The following is a 17,727-nucleotide window of genomic DNA, read 5'->3' on the forward strand; positions in this document are numbered from 1 at the left end:
AATTGTGCCTCTTTCCTCTTGACTATCCTGGTTATGTAGAACAGCTACTGGTACACAGTCGTTCCTTTTTAGTATATTTTACTTCTCTAGTGCTTGAGCCAAGCAGAATGAGAACTGTTTTCTGCCACCTAAGCATTTATTCATTCTTGTGCCATGCAAGAGGAGAGGGAATCTGCTGCACTAGTTTGGGATCTATATTTCATAGGACATTCATACACATCCCATGTGTACCTTGTCATAGTACAATGGTAGGTGGTAGTTTACTCTCCCCTTCAAAAAGAAGAGTGGGTACTAAAAAATAACTATATTTTTTAAAGCAAAATTAGGCCAAGTGTACTCGTAATACGTCCTTTAAATGTTTTGTTTTCCTTTGAGAAATCGCCATCTGCAAAGGGAATAGTGCTTACTGGGACAATTATGGATACATAGTGAAAAAAAGTGGTTGTATGTCTCTTTCACTCCTAACATTCACGGGTGTATAAAAGGTATAGTGAGATGTCTGTTCAGTCCTTGGTTACCAACTCTCATCTACTTCTCCTATTCGAAAGGTAACAGAATTACTTGATTAAAATTAAATTTGTCTGCCATTAGAAACACACACTCTTCAGCTCCTGGATGTTCAGCTGATATTGGAGATTCTATTTTTGATCTTGGTTACCTTGTCTTTGCACCTGACATTGCTGAGGCTTAGCTTTCTTGGCAGAAGGCTGTCTGGGATGTGAATGGACTGTGAACTGGGACATCATTAGTGGTATCCCTTGTCTCTGACTTCTCTAGTAGCCTCTGGAAGGTAATTTTGAGCCCCTGTCTCAATTTTTGTCTGCAGGGAGAAGACAATAAAAACTTCCTTTATTGCCCGCAAAGTACGTGAACACCATGTCAGAAGCCCCACAGGACAATTGAAAAGGAAATGCATGTGAAATGTCATGTGAAATGAAGGCTGCATGTTAGTTCTGGTAATTCCTAGTTTGAAACCATTCTGAAACCACAGCTGCTTCAAATCTTTCACTGCAAACTGATGGGTATAGAGTGTGTATAGACCCAATTGCTTTTTACCTCCTACCCTCATACATCACTGTCATTTAAAGATCCAACTGTAAATAGTTCTCCTGTTACATTACTGACAACGTAGATCTTTAAACCAAAACAAATTCCCACCCAAGAAGTCAGTCCATCACCACCTTCTCCAACCTAAACAATCTGATCCAAGGTTGTATAAGATACCTATACATCTATATACACCCACGTCTGTACATATATGTGTGTATATATTTCTATTAAATCACTTAAGAAACATCTTATGCACATGAAAATAATGTTTTTTTTAAATGAAAGAAGTCAAATCTCTAATCTCTAGTGCATAAAATATTACCTCTGATTATGTGGAGAGAGGTTTGAGGAGGACATTAAAGCCTGAAATTACTGAGCTGTTCATAGAAGTAGTTAGTCAATGTGGGCAATAATCTGTTGTTTAAAAAGCAAAATCCCCAAGGATTTTGAATCCATGTGTTCAGTATGCACGCATAACATTTATATCTAATAGATCAATATTCCACAGATGAAGAACAATTTATACGACAGACTGTAAATTATAATGGCTCCAAAACCAGCCAGTATAAATGGATTCTAAGCAGTGTGAATCAATAACAGACACATCTCTAATACCTTCCCCACTGCTGGTGAAAGATAAAAGCTCAAGCACCATGTCTGTAGTTCAGTTGCCACCTTGGGAATGTCTGATAGTGCATTTTCCCATCCAGATCTTTGTTCTGGTCATTTTTTTTACATTTTCTATTGAAAATCTTGGCAGTGTAGCTTGCTGCTCTGGATGAAAACCCAAGATTGTCACTGTTCTTGCTGAAGAAAATCAGACTTTTTTTATGCATCTAGCATTTATTAGAGCATGTTTTTCCACTGTCTTCATGAGCAAGTGTCAGCAATGGGACACTGGTAGAATTTTGTCCCCAGTGTTAAGTCTCAGAAACATATTGATTATTGGATAGTTAGTATGATATTATTTAATAGTTGTTGGCTAATTTAGTTAGTTGATGATTATAGGTAATACTTCCGGCATTCCAAGTTTCTAAGAGTCAGACTGGGGCAAAGGTTGTCCAAAGGGACACAGCCCATGTTTGACAAGGCTAATTTTCTTTCTTCCTCTATCACACCTATAATGCATTCACTTGAGCTACTCCTGAGAAGTTGCTCCTGTTCAGGTGGCTAATAGCCATTCATCTGTTTATTCTAGTAACAGAGTTCTACGCTTTTGTAAGTCTATAATAAATCTTCTGTACTCATCTCTTTCTGACTCTCAAGTCTCTTGTTATTTCTACTTGTATTGCTACCATTTTTTGAGCTCTAAACCTTCTCTTCCTTCCTTCCTTCCTTCCTTCCTTCCTTCCTTCCTTCCTTCCTTCCTTCCTTCCTTCCTTCCTTCCTTCCTTCCTTCCTTCCTTCCTTCCTTCCTTCCTTCCTTCCTTCCTTCCTTCCTTCCTTCCTTCCTTCCTTCCTTCCTTCCTTCCTTCCTTCCTTCCTTCCTTCCTTCCTTCCTTCCTTCCTCCCTCCCTCCCTCCCTCCCTCCCTCCCTCCCTCCCTCCCTCCTCCTTCCTTTCCTCCTTTCCTCCTTTCCTCCTTTCCTCCTTTCCTCCTTCCCTCCCTCCCTCCCTCCCTCCCTCCCTCCCTCCCTCCCTCCCTCCCTCCCTCCCTCCCTCCCTCCCTCCCTCCCTGCCTTCCTCCCTTGTTCCATCCTTTCCTCCCTCCCTTCCTCCCTTCCTCCCTCCCTTCCTCCCTTCCATTTTCACTTTTTTTTAGAGATTGTCATTAATTTCTGTTGGTTCTACTATGTCTCCTTGTATAACATGCTGTATTTTTTGCATTTATAATGTCTGGGTTATTGTTAAAGAAATACCCTTTCCCTCAGGAAAAAAAAAAACAAAAACAAAAACAAAAAAAAACCACAAAAAAAATAAAACAAAACAATCCAAAGGCAACTCCAACTACCCCAAGCAAACTCTGATTCAATAATTCTGTGGGTTAAATATCTGCTAAGGATTGGAGTGAAGGCTTGCCTCTATTCCCTGCCATTCCTCTCTGCTGACTCAGCCCCAGACCCAGTAGCTTTTTCTCTTTTCACCAATAGTCTCTCCAATTCTGTAGCCTGTTCATCATCCCCTAACCCTCTGCATAATTGTTTTGAATGGTGAGTTGTGTGAGGACTTGTCTTCCAATACTGTTCAAAGATGAATGTGAATTGTGTGAGGTTATATAGGTGAGAATGGGACATGAAGATTTTCTATTTTCTCTTCTGTCTCTTCCATCTCCCAACTTTTTTCTGTTTCTACTGAACTGTAATGAAATCTGATTTCTAGCTTGTTTCTTTTTTTTCATTTTATTTTTAATTTTTAATTTTTATAAATATCTGACAGCTGAACCTTAGCATGTCTACATAAGGACCCTCTTTCCTTTCAAAATACTCTTTTGTCTTCATTCCCACTTCCAGGCATTGGTGTGAACAGAGGACTCTGCCTTTTTCATTGCATTTCATTATTGCAGTGCCGTGCAGTACCGCTCCTTTCCCTCACTACTTCACTATGTTTTTAAGTGTTGAATATGACCCTGTGTGGCTTTCCTGTCTAATCACATCATTAAAGTTGCTGCAATATACACTCCATATAATGCCTATAGACTGATATGCATCATGTAAAACTTCTGCTAAGATTTCCCCTTCCTCCCCACTGCATACATATAATTCTCACAACCGTATCTTCCCTGTTTACTGCTGCAAGTGTATTCTCAGCTTTCTTCTGTCTTTCTGTGACCAGTAATCCTATCTATTATTAAATTAAAACTTCTTCTACCTTTCAGAATGCAAAATAAATCAGATCCTGGTTATAGGTCTGTGTTCTCTGTGTCTTATCACCCTGGATCCCTTGAATATGCACTTCCTCAAGATGCCCAATAGTCATGAAAGTGCCCATCAGTAGTGATCACTGCAGTACATATTCTTCATTGTACTCTTCTTTCTCACACATGAAAACTCTGGGGCAAGAACTGTATTAATGATCTGCCAAAGATTATCTTTTCTTTAGGCCACTGTATGTGTCTGATACTTCAACAAATTAAAAAACTTTAATGGATGACTGCTACAAAAAGGAAACAGTGAATTGAATGCAGCAAGTGAGTTAGCACTGAGGTCACTTAGAGCTGTCTGGTCAGTTTTATTGGAGTAGGGTTTTTTTCTAAGCCTGAAGGCAAATACTGTAGATTACTTGGTGCATTTTCACACATAAAAGGGAAAAGAGAGGAAAAGAGGAAGAAACAAAACAGTTGTGTTCTTTTCCTCTGCAGTAATCCCTAGATTCTTGGCTGAGATGGGCCAATATTAAAATGAAACTGCATTGTCACACTCTTCCCATACCTCTAAGCAACAGACAGAATGACACAAAAGAGACAGTACTCCTGAACATCTGATTGGAGCACATTTGCTTACACTGTGCCAAGAAGAGGATGGAAATAGTATCAACACCTCATTTAAAAATGCTGTGAGCAAAGATTAAAAAAAAAATAACAACAGAAGAAGGAGGCTTATATTTGGAGTTTGAATTGTGACTTATACTGTCAATTTCAGTGGTAAGAAACTCCACTGTTTCTTTGCCCATTTGAGAAATTTTTACCTTTTGGCTCTCCCTGAAGCTATAAACCATCTCAAGCATAGTAAAACAACAGCAGCTGTAGCTGCCTTCCTCTTACCCAACACTATCTTCTTTGCTGGCCACTGTCCACAAAAGTAAGATATACTATAAATGTACAATATAAGCATCTTTACCTCCCTCCTTCCTTATCTCCTTCCTTCTCTCCGTTTCTCTCTTTCCCTCTTTCAGCAGCCCCTCTCACTTCTCACAGCCATCTAGTCTATTGTGATTCTTAAACTTATAAATGTCAGTCCTTCCCCCAACCTGCCCCCACCAGATTCTGCTGTTTCAGTTCTCCAACATCTCTTACTATATATAGCCAATTTGTCTAACTGAGTAGAAAAAAATCCTTTACTTTCTGCAGGGAATACCAGTAAAGCAGCAAATATTGCCATGGCAACAAGGTTCTCAATCCATCAGACTCCTGCAGTATCTAATACATAATCTGTAAGGAGGAGACTATTGTTGAAAAATGAATGTGACACATGTCACTTCAGGATTTAATATACTTTTCCCATGACCTTAATTAGCTCACCTTATTTTGAGTGATTACTCATTTTCTGATAGAAACTTCTTTTTTATTTTGCTACACTGAGGAAGGTAATATGTGATCCACATTCATTAAAATGCAACTTTTGACTTTTTCCCAACAAACATGCCACAAAATGGGAGTTTCTATAGTAACACACAATGCAGACTTAATTTGAAATTATAATCTCTTGATAAAGATGAGATTCCCCCAGCCCCCATCTCTGGGTACTTTTCTTTTTTTCAAGAAAAACATTGATTTTGCTACAGTAGTATACTTCTCTTTTATTCTGAAGGATGTTTGAAAAGAGTGCCTTAAAATTAAAAAACATCATCTAATAGCACTACTGAAGTTAAAAACAAACATTCTTAGCACACATTTTCCTTATACAATATACATTTTGTATCATTTACTTGGGTTTTGGCTTCATCTAATTCTTGAATTATTGAATTCTTTCACTATGACTGTTTGTTTAATGCCATGGAAAAGGGATAACTGCATTAAACCACAACAATTGCAAGGACTAACGGAAAGGCCTTCCTGAAGTTTCACATATCTTGGATTTTTAATCTAGTCTTCAAATATTATTGAGTCTGTTTAGTACTCAGTGTCACAGCTTTATAAAAGATAATCAACTGACCATTTTTAACTGCATTTAAGAAGCATTTCCAGGTCTTCTGCTGTTGAATGGGATGAATAAGATCCTCAAGATCTTTTGTCAAGGCTCAAAAGTGGAAATGTGAGGGAGGGAGGGAGGAAGGGGGAAGAGAATGGTTTGTTTACAGTTACAGTGTCCAAAACAGGAGAGTGCAGAAGAAATTAAATGTTTCACGGAGAACTGTATTCTCCTAATGAGGCAGAGGGATTAAACCAGCCAGTCCAAAACACTGTGGTGCTTGGCAAATGAACTGATGTCTACTGCAAACAGTGCAAACTGTAAATTGTTTGAAACACCAATTTTCTAAAATCTCCTCCACAGAATGAAGCCTAAAGCTCACTGCCTTCTACTCCCTTGACAATATTTCTGCTGGGCTCCAAATCAGACTCAGTACAGTCAGGTTTATCCTTTGTACTTAAGCATTCAGTCTATGAAAGTGGCTACAGAGCCCACTGCCTCCTTCTCCACTTGGCTCTGTATCTCAGAGGAATGGACTCGGATATGGACCCCTGTTTGTCCTTCACAGACATCTGGTCAAAGCTCAACAGATGTTTCTAAACAGCAAATAGAAGTGTGCCAACAGCCTAACTCAGGCTCTGCTTCTAGTCCACTTGTTTGCCAACAGGTTTTTGTGTGGATCTTTCAGATCTGTACTACAACAGAAGGAAAGGTAGACTATCCTGATTTGAAGAAATGTACGTAAAAGCTGCACCACTTTAAACTACTTAGATATTAAGTTGTTTTAAGTATGTCCATTAGACCTGCAAATTTTTTTTTTTCTTTGTTTTGTTGTTGTTGTCAGCTACTTTGGGTAGTTCTGTAAATGTCAGTCATGTACATAACAAGACCAAAAACCAGAATCTCTAACTGTGAAAGCACAGAATAAACAAAGACAACACTGGGTTTTAATGACTTATCACAGGCTCAGAACAAAGCAACACAATGACGTTCAAGAAGTTGATGCTGGCAGTCTTTATGTTGTGTGGACTGTTCTGCCTGACTTGCAGTTGTTGGGATTATAACTTAATGCAGAGATCTACCCGCTCAGATGTAAAGAGATAATTTAAATGGGCTCATGAGTCTCTCTCCTTTATTTTTGTGTTAAAATCATGGGCACCTTATAAAATTAAAGAGGCAGAAAAGCAGACAAGCAGTAGGGGTTTTATTTCTCGCTTTAATGGGTTTTGTATCATGACTTTCATGAATTCATTTTCAGACATTACAGCCCAGCACATGTGACTGAATGGATACTAAAAATATGCGGCATTCACCCACAAATTAGCACAACAGCATGAGTTACTTGCTCCTTAAATAGCAATACTCCCCTAAATAATAATGTTAACACCAAAAAGACATTCAACTGTATGCAAGAGCAATATGCCATAGGAACAAATTGACTTAGCAGGAGATCTGTGGATAGTTCTTTTCTGCCTTATTAAGAAAAAAAAAGAAAATATGTACCATAAGGCATTCTGTGTTTCCATACGTTTTAGAAGGTATTATTCTTTGCCTATCATTAAAATAACTATTCAAACAACACTAAAAAATGGAGTGGAATGAGATATTTAAACTGCCTCCTGTCAAGTGAAAGTATAGGTTTCCTAAACTTAACAAGATGTACCACATTTAAGGACAAGCAGTTGTGTTATTTGTTGTCTTTTTGATTTACAGCTAGATTAGCAAAAATCCTTCATGACACGTGACATGACTCCATGGCATAAGTTCCTACGAGAAACAGAAGAAACCTGCAATACAGAGATAGCAGGCTCAGTTTGACAAGTATGTCAGACAATGACAATCATTCTATTTCTCGTGAATGAACTGAAGTTGTAATTTAAAGTGTCATGATTTGGAAGCGTAGTTATTTCTGCATACTGTTCACAATCAATAGTATTATAACAGAGTCTGATATTGTTCCATGCACAGGGTGAGCTGCATGAAGATTTACAGATACGGATTTGGAGCTGTACAGGAGCATCAGATTTGACCTCTGAGATAAAATAACTGATTAAATTTCACTAAAGATCTGAGGCCAATCACTTGCATTCTTCTGAAACATGGCAGACAACGAAGGGCAGTGCAAAAGTATGTTTTACAAGACAACTGTATTGTGGGGTTTGTTTCCAGTCCCTTTGGCCATACTGCTGTCATTCCCCAATAACAGTGTAAGAAAGGACTCATCTAGGGAAGGCCAGGCCAGGGATCATTGAAAACTGTTCTGATAGTAGCCAGTGACTCTTCTCACAGCTTTAGAGGTGTCACGGGTTTTCTTTGCTACCTGCTACCTTGACCTTCTTTGTTATTTTGTAGGGTGTCTAAGGTCTTGGGACTGAATTGCAATGGTTTTTCAACCATTCTTAAAGCTCTTATTACTGCCCAGGTAGACACAGGAATCCCAAACTGATGCTGTTTTAAAAGGGTGTGTGGAATTAAAGCTATAGGAATACAGGAAAAATTATGACTACTGAATGACACTCATCAGGTAGGGCTACTGGTGGTGATTGTAGTAGGTAGTGACAATGAGTGGTGAGAAGGGAGATACAGAGCAATATCTCAAGCAGACTGATGTGGAATAAACCATCCATGGAATATTTTATTGCTTAATATTCACTGATTAGTGGATGACTTCCTTCTAGCTTTCCTCCTAGAGGATCATCACCATCTAACTCCTTACATTTAAATGTCCAAATTACTAATCTGAATGTTTGCTGTCTTCCAGCCCATCCCAACCAAGATTACTTTAAACTTTTTGTCTACTCTATGATAATTCATGACAAAGTGTTTCATAAGCTGCATGCTCTGTGAAAAGTGTTTTCCTCAGATGTGTTAACAAATGTGATTGCTCTAAGACTTTCTGAAGTCTGTCTTTTGCCACTTCACCTTTCTACAAGTTGGCATTGTCAGGGAAGAAAACAGAAATGCATCTATCTATGAGACTATTCCATCAGTTGGGCTGTGTCTGTCCTGAGCAAACATGGGATTTTGTATTGAGTGAATATTGATTCTGATGAGTTCACTCAGCTCATGTAACCATTATCAAATTGTCTTTTTTGTTTGTATGTTTGTTTTAATGGAGGTGTAAGCTATTAGGTCAAACTAAGAATAGAAATTGAAATTTGTACTCTGAATCCAATATCCAGTGAAAGATTTCCTGATGAAAAGAGATATGTCAGTGCAAAATGCAAGAGATTCTCAGAGTACCTTTGCTTCTGCTACTTCTCTGTTGAAAGAAACACCATCTTTTTTAAGCAATTCTTTTTAATTGCCAATTAGGTGAGTAAGAGCTGCATGCCTTCTTTTGCAGCTACCAGTATTCTTGTTCTGTGTAAGCCTTTGTCCTTTTCATTATTTTGCTTATAGCTATATGGATTAAGAATTGTACTTATGAAGTACAATCATGACAAAGCGGAGGGTATGCAGCAAAGAGCAACAAAGACTGGAGGCCCTGAATGTTAAAGTGAGATTATAAGACCTAACCTTGCAATTCAATTATGAGGTGATTAGGAAATGTTTTTCATAAGTTGGCAAAGATATGAAGAGGAAAAGTAGGGCAGTTATTTACAGGACATAATAATAATAATAATAATAATAATGGGGAGAGGGAGCAATCTGTAGTTATATGGCTGTTTCATGCAATGCATGATTGTAACAGTGAAGATCAGGAAATGCACAGTCATGCCCTCCTCTTCTTCCATGGAGATATGCCTGTGCATGTGCCTGGGCTGGAATGGTAAAGGGTGCAACACTGAATTCTTGAATGTGGAGCTATGTAAGAGCCACTATGCACAATCACTGTGATCCCTCAATCTGGAGAGAAACAGCGATGCACTGATTTGATGGAGGAGAGATCTTACAGGCCTCTTCCTTGTTGGCTTTTCTTTCAACAACTCATTTATTGCTGGCAATGACTCTCACTGGAGTCTTTTTGGTTTTCTCCTCCATATAGTTCAAGGTATTTTATGGGAAAATGAATAGTGGTAAATAAATTTGGAAGAGCTTGAGCTATGAGTGCAGTCAGTGTTTCAGAAATAATACACTTTGAATTAATGTGTTCTGTACACATGAGAGAAATTGATGTGTAGGAGTTGTTTTGCCTGTAATAAGGTTAATATGGTCCCTGCTATCCCCGCTCAAATTTTTGAATAGCAATGGAGGCAGGTGAAAAATGCAGGAACAATATAGTCTACTCAAAGGGATTAGCTTAATATCCGATTATAAGGCTTTTAAAAGACATCTGTCAAAAATACCACGATAAGACCTTTCATTCATTGTTTATAATGAATAATGCAGCTAGGCTCTTTTCCCAGTACAGTGGAATATTTTTCTTTCATATCAAATAGATTATCCTACCATATTCTATGTGATTTTCCATTAATTGATCCTGGAAGCCTTTGCAACTCATTTTCAAAGACTAAGAGTTTCAGAATCCAATCTATTTATGGTTGTAACTTTTTAACAGATGTTCCTTGTACATCTTGGATACCATTTTTTTCTGAGTTATTTTTCTTTTAATTGTTGACCAGCTTTCTTCACTATTTATCATTCTATACCTGTTTACTGGAATCAAAATCCATTATGGTCTCTTATCTGTTCGATAGTTCAATAAGCCTGAACCAGGTCAGACAGCTTTCTACAGCTTTCAGAAGCATTGATTCTGCTTTTCACCTTTTCATTCACTTCATCTGCTCACTGTGAAGACAAATGATTGGCGCCTCAGACATTTTTAATCACTTCTTTATCATATATGAATATGAACTTCCTGCTTTTTACATACACAGTGTGGGCTTTTCTTTCAACACTGAACACTGCTCGCTTCTCCAGATGAAGTTTGTTGATGAATAGCACCTTTGGAAGACTTAAGTAGATGTTATATAAATACAGTCTAAGCTCCATGTTAGAAAAACATTAAAATTGTGAAACCAAGCACAAAATAGCTGGTAAAGACTAGCTAGTAAATACAGAGGTGGCAGTACTTGTGCAATACCAACTGTCCTGGATGTGAGCAAATGCAGCATATTATAACATAAGGGTATATAAAAGAGGTACATGTTTCAATGTCATTACAGGTCTCAACAAAGGGTTCAGCCACTTAACTGACATTCTGGCAACTCGTTCCCAAATGGAGGTCCTCCAAAACTGGTAATTAAAATCTGATGTAATTCTTCTTTTGATAGTAAATGTCTGCACGTGCAAATTAATTCTGATCATGCCCAGTGATAGTTATGCTCTCTCTAAAGATTTCTATCTAAATCTCCCTTTAATCAAATCTCATATAGATTCACAATTTTACCCAAATGCTGTTCAGGAGATATTATAGCAATATGACTGTGTGAATTTTGTAGACAGTAGTGCTGTGGGAAGCTGTGAAGGTGCTTTTTTTTCCAATAGCTTTGTGTCTAGATCACTTAGATTTAGTGCAGAAGATGAGTGTTCACTTCAGGAAGCACATGACTATAATAACCTAACTTCACTGTGATGTAAACTGCAGCAGTGCTAAGGAAAGACACAGAAAATTCTGGTTTAGAAATGGTTAATCCTGTGCTAATAAAAACTAAGGGAAGGACTGAAACACACTTGTAGAAAATGACAATCTGAATAATTTTTTGTTGTAGTTGTAAGTAACTGGGAATACTGTGCTTCAAGAAGAAGCATACAGCCTATCTACAATCACAGCTCCTTTCCAAAAAACAGAAATAATTACTTAGTTTGTAACTCAGCTCTTAGTTTTATCATCCTTGATATTTTTTGAGTTTGATTTTCACAAATATCTTTGCTTAATGAAGTAGTATGACTAGTGCTATCAAAATACAATGTGTTTTTAAAAAATCTGAGCTTCTGGAATCATATGATTATATGAGAGTCTTCATTTTCATTTGGTAAAAGTTTTTATCCTTCACATTTGCAGAAAAAAATTAAAGACCCTTGGAGCCTCAGAAAAGGCCAATCATTGTTTAGCCAGTACTGGAAATACAGTCAATCTGCCTTCTGATTAAGGCTAATTTCTTTGTGTCTTAGCACATATATTAGTTTGCAGTTCTTCCAAACCCCTTCTAGTAGAGCACTGAAACAGAAGAACTTTCTGTTTTCTTGCATAATTAAGTTTTGCTTTAGAATTTCATTCTCCTCTCAAAACTTGACCTTTACCATTAGGAATAGACTGAATTTTCATTTAATTATAATAGCATTGTTCATTCTGTTCTTTTCATTATGTGCGTTAGCTATTTTCTGCTGAAATAATAATAATAATATTAATAATGAAATACAGATTCTGGTTACTTGAAGTTTAAATTTGACAGAAGTGTTAAGCAAACAGTTTTGAAACTCTATCAACCTGTACAGACAGTATCAGTAACCAGATATTCCAGCTAATAAAGCAGCTTTATAGCTTAATATTTGCTACAAAAGCCTTCTCCAGAAATAGGTATCACAACATAGCTCTTATGTTACTGACAAAAGTGAAAGATAATGAAAATGTATATTGTGGAAAACCAAGCTTGATATTCTACAGTTGGTGTGCTGTTATGAAACGGCTTACCATAAAATGATTATGAGTATCTTGAAAATAAATGGCTCTAACTTCCTCCAGCATGGAAATACGTTTATTGGATGAATTGTCTGAACACTGTAGAGTTTTAGCACTTGGATTTTGCCAAATAAGAATCTGATCTTTCAAAGTAATCATATTTCATGTTGAACTGGAAATTTGTACTTTATAACTATTTTCTGAGACTGAAGAATCAGTCTTCTAGACCTGTGAGACTGAAATAGAGCCTTTAGGATCAGCCATTTGAAGTCCTGATTTTGTGCATGTATAGCTGGTGTTGCATTCATGCCAGGTAGAATTTACACAAGTATCACTGACTTGTGATGTGGTGGTAAATAAGAACGTTTGTCAACAAAACCACAAAGAAAATCAGTGCAGTACGGGGGCAAAGATGAAGCTGGAAGTTCACAATGCTCTATAGCAAGAGACAGTATATTGGGTATTCATTCACTTTTATGAACCACACACATTTTTCTTACATGTCATAAAGCAGTAAATCAAAATAATTAAAACAGCTCAAAAAAAAAAAAAAAAAAAAAATCCAGAGACTACCCTGGTGTGTATAAATCTGGCAGTGCTGGGATTTTTAAGTAAATCAAAACAGAAACATTTTTCTCTTTATAAACCCTCTCTGCATGTGTGAGAGAGCACAAGCGACAATTCAGATTCAGATGATGGCGATAAAAAGATAACGTCTGTGAAAAGGACTCTTATTACAAAACAGATTTCTTCTGGGTTTTGTCTGCTCCTGAAAAGTTTTTCAGATTATCTTGATTTTTTATTTTTTTTCTTTTCCAGAGTAAAATTAATGGCAACTATAATTCAGGTTTTGTTTGGAGCCATATAAAGTCTTGGTCTTCATTGTTTCCCTGACATTGTAAGTATATTTACAGACACTTGGGATACAGATTAGTTTAAAAAATGAAGGAACATCCTTGTTTTACCTAACTCCTCTGCTTCTGACTGCTCTCATACATGTATACCATGTGGCTTAACTGGGAGTCAGAACAAAAATAACTGTTTATTGAAGTACCTCTACTGCCTGCGGGCTTTTTAATAGGATGTCACTTCTGCTTAAATGCTTTCAGGAAGCCAGCCATGCCCACTTCTGATTCTAGTCTGTATCAAGTTCACACTGCTCGTGTCACACATTGAATATACTGCATTATATGGCACACTAGATCTGCACATCTGCATAATTCACAACTTATACTGTTGACTTCATTCACTAGAATACTCTGAAGGATGATCATTACCAAGGACTGAATAGTTTTGTTCAGGGTGTTTCTTTGAAACATAATTTTTTTCATGTTGGACAAACATATCACGCCAAATTCTGATATATTCCTCTTCAACTTAATATTTTCTCTTCTACTGTGCTTGCTGTGCTGTAAGGTATTCCCAGTCAAGATGATGGCATCATTTGATTTAGAATGAGCAACAGTGCACAGGAAGCACAAGAACAACAAGGACAGAAGACGAAAGTAAAGTAAAGGGAAAATACTTTGGTTCATTTGTACCTCAGCTTTTAAGTATCCTAAGATTATATGAGGTAAATTGCCCAATGCGGGCTATAAAGAAATTTCAAAATGCATACAGATTTTAAGGCATTATAAAGGCATTCTTGGACAGCTCCCTGGAGCTCAATGCAATTATGGTGGCTTTCTATTAATTCTGTGCAAGTGTTGTAAAATAATATCTTGGGGCAAAGTGTATTCTTACTTGCTATGCATTTCTGCTTATATATCAGCTCTTAGGGACTACTCTGAAAAACTCAGTACAGCAGTTTCTTCTAGTTTGCACATTAACTGTTCTATAAGAATGATTTTCTATTTCACTTACTTTTATTTTAACCTTTAAGACAGACAGTTCCCTCAACACACAAGTATGAGGCTGTGCCATTACACCTCACATACCTCCATCGTTATACAAAAGTCCTACTGAAATCTGATGGAAAGTACTAAAACATTTTTCCTTACCACTATTTTCTACAATATGACAGATCCCTCCATTCACCACCAAATGAATATACAGAACACGACGAAATACGAATCGTTATCCCTTGGAACAACATGAGTGTTTTCGCAGTCTTTCTCTTAGTACACCAACTGATGGGAATTTGAGGTACAGGGATTTTATTACTGGAAAAGTAACTGGAGAATCCTTAAAGAGAAGTAGGTGTAAAGAGCAGTGCTTGGAAAATTCATCATAGCATTTTGGTAGAGAGGAAAGACTGGAGAAGTAGAGGGAAGGTGGCTGATTATTCTTGGAGCTGTTCAAAGAGATGAACAGAGGAAAGGGAGAATAAGCACAGATGTGGGTAAAACTAAAAGGAAAACAGTCATTTTGCTAGACCGGTGCCATGATCAAAGTGTATCTTGAGGCCTTTGAATACCTGAAAGGCTTTTCTTTATATTCTTGGTTGCAAGAAAAAGGCTTTGCAGTACAATTCAGAGGCCTAACAACCCTTTGCCTTTCAATAACTCTTTGACCTCTTTTACCCATAAATCAGTTTGTTGCTTCACTGTTCCATTTATTTGATTTTAATCTACACTAGCTTTACAATGAGCTCGCTGGTATATTCACTTTTTTTTTTCTTTCCAGACTGTAACTTGGTTTATGATATATTAAAATATTTTAAAATGTCATGAAAGCATCTGAAAATTTCATTAAAGTCTTTCATGGAATCATAAACAATGCTCATAAAAAGTGTCAGTAAACCCTTTTAAGAAATAAAATAAAAATAGTTCACAAGAAAGATATGAATCCTGAAGGAACCATCCAATGTGTTTTTGAGCTCATGTTCCTGATCATCTATGGACTTTTGTCCACAGATGGTAGTCCACTAGTTTTTCAGGTTGTTCAGAAAATCTTCTTGCCTTCAACTAACACTTCTGAATGAGGTTCCTTCACCTTGTCTCAGAAAGACTACGCAAAACCAAGAAAGTACTCAACACACACATGTTATTTATCTATCTCCTTAGATTTTTGTAAATACAGTCCTTCATCTTCACATCCATCTCCATCCATCCAGTTCAGGATATCATTATATAGCTATCAAGTATCCATTTAAGACAAAGAAATGGATAGTGACCCAGCATTAGTCTAAGAATGACACTATATCTCCACAGAAATTAACGAATTAAATGTACCATTTCTTATGACAAAGAAGAAGATGGAGTTTCTATTTTTCCTTTTGGACCTTGCTAAACTGTACTGCTAACCTTTTCATTGTTACTGTGTAGGTTTTGTTGCACTGTGGAGAAATACTTTTCTCTACTTATTAATACTGGACAAGGCATAGGAGTGGAATCCTGTTGGTCAAAAATTTGAAAACCTCATTTATACATCTCCCTTAGAGACCAGAATTTTGTCAAGCCTTAAGAGAAGAAGAGAGTGGGTGACAATAAGTGAAAGGATCAGCATTCAGCACACACCTCCATGGCAAGAACTCTGGCCAGCGCTTTAACAAGTTTGACTACCCATCAGTAGAATTCTGTGTGTCTTATCTCATTTCCTGCAATTTTCAATTACTTAGCAATGCTTTCTCCATTGTCAAGAGGGCTCTTGATTGATTTCTGAGTCCCACATGGGCACACAAAGCTTTAGGAATATGACTATACCTACATGGATATTCTGCCTCTATGCTTTTCCCAAGTCTGCAGAAACTTTTTTTTTTGTAGAACAGACAGATTATGATACTGATAGATATATAGATATAGATATAGATATGGATATGGATATAGATATAGACATAGACATAGATATAGATATAGATATAGATATAGATATAGATATAGATATAGATATAGATATAGATAGATAGATAGATATAGATAGATAGATAGCAGTGGTGACCCTACCTTTCAACAACATATGTAAGGAAATACAGTCAACATTTGAAAAAAGAAGCTGTGTAAAGCAGAATAACAAAAAGGCAAGGAACTGCTATCATAGAAACAGTCTTTCTGGACATAGCAACAAAAAGTTAGAAAGAACTTTCTAATGTAAAAGAGTCTTTTGCAAGTCTGTCTTTCCATTTTTCTATAGGCATGAGTTAAACAGGATAAAAGATTCTTCCCTTTTATGTCATTTCTTCAAGATTGCATAGCTGTGCAGCCAGATTCATTTTGGGAAAGAGGTGGGGGTTTTTCCAGGATTTGTTCCTAAATTCTCTCCAAATTTTATGCAGGAATAGATTACCCTGTCTGAGACTATCTGCTTCAAGCATTTACAGGTAGTAATCCATTATCTGGATCTCATATCAAATAGAAAGCACAATTGACTTCTTCTTGGCTACATATTCAAATCAATGTACATGTCCTAGAAAACAAGGAAATCAATGGAAAGATTTCCACAAACATCTCTGGGCATAATTCCTGTTGGATAAATCTGGAACAGGTGACAATCTTGAATACTTGTATTGGATTTAGTAGGATCTTTTGTAAGCTTGTGAAGTGATTTACACTCTAACCTGCATCAAATAAATCAGCACTCATTAAATCCACGAGAATTTATACTCTCTAAGTGAAATTCGGGCTCATGAAGTTAATTGAGTAGCAGCAATTCTGCTGGATTTAGATCCAAAAACAGGTGATTAAAACAGTGGAAAAGAAAACAACAGTCTTTTTTGTACAGGTTCTTTTTTTTTTTTTTTTTTTTTTTTTTTGAGGAAGTGGAATGATATATGATGAAATTAGGACTGAAGATAGGGCTGGAATGAGATTTTTTTTGTGTGTGTGGTGTTATGTAAGGGAGTAGAACAAATGGAAAAAGGAAGTTGTTTTACTTCCTATTTTTTGTACTCACTCATCGACTCTGTCAATTTGGCCATCTCTGTTTCTTTTTTGGACTTCTCCTGGAGGAACAGACAAAATAAAAAACATATATGTATATTTATATTAAATACACTTGAGTGTAATTTTATTTAAATTTACTCCTAAATAGCCAGCACCACTGGAGGCTTCTTCCTTGTAGTCTGTGGATTGTGCCAGCTTTGAAGAACGACACTTGCATTTCTCTGTGAGTGTATGTGTGTGTATTTAGTTGGAGTAAAGGAAATTATTCTATCAAACTGATAATGGAGTAGGAAATCCTCCCATTTTATACTCTACATTGTAATTCACAAGCGTGTTAGGACTTCCTGACAAAAGTTTTAAAAAGACCATCCCATTAGACAGACATACTGAAAAAACAAAGTTCATTTAGAGATAAATGAATTTCAGATGGAAGCTGGAGTGAATGGCACATAGCATTGAGTTTGTCTCTAAAATGAATTGATTGAAATACTGTTTATTTCTTTGGT

At 36.8% G+C, this 17,727-nt stretch overlaps 1 protein-coding gene across 4 annotated transcripts in view; it reads right to left on the bottom strand.

Annotated features, from left to right (window-relative positions):
- The window catches only part of KCNJ6 (potassium inwardly rectifying channel subfamily J member 6), a 156,912-nt gene that overhangs the window by 92,179 nt on the left and 47,006 nt on the right, over window positions 1-17,727 (bottom strand). For 2 of the 4 annotated variants that reach the window (XM_048934029.1, XM_048934031.1), the window contains one exon: window positions 17,232-17,280. The exons of the other annotated variants lie outside the window; for them this stretch is intronic. In XM_048934029.1, the coding sequence (XP_048789986.1) occupies window positions 17,232-17,256 (25 nt within the window). In that variant the 5' untranslated portion in view covers window positions 17,257-17,280. The remainder of the gene's footprint in view (window positions 1-17,231; window positions 17,281-17,727) is intronic. 4 annotated transcript variants of the gene reach the window in all.

This window comes from Lagopus muta, chromosome 1, assembly GCF_023343835.1.
Source record: "Lagopus muta isolate bLagMut1 chromosome 1, bLagMut1 primary, whole genome shotgun sequence".
Taxonomy (NCBI): Eukaryota; Metazoa; Chordata; class Aves; order Galliformes; family Phasianidae; genus Lagopus; species Lagopus muta.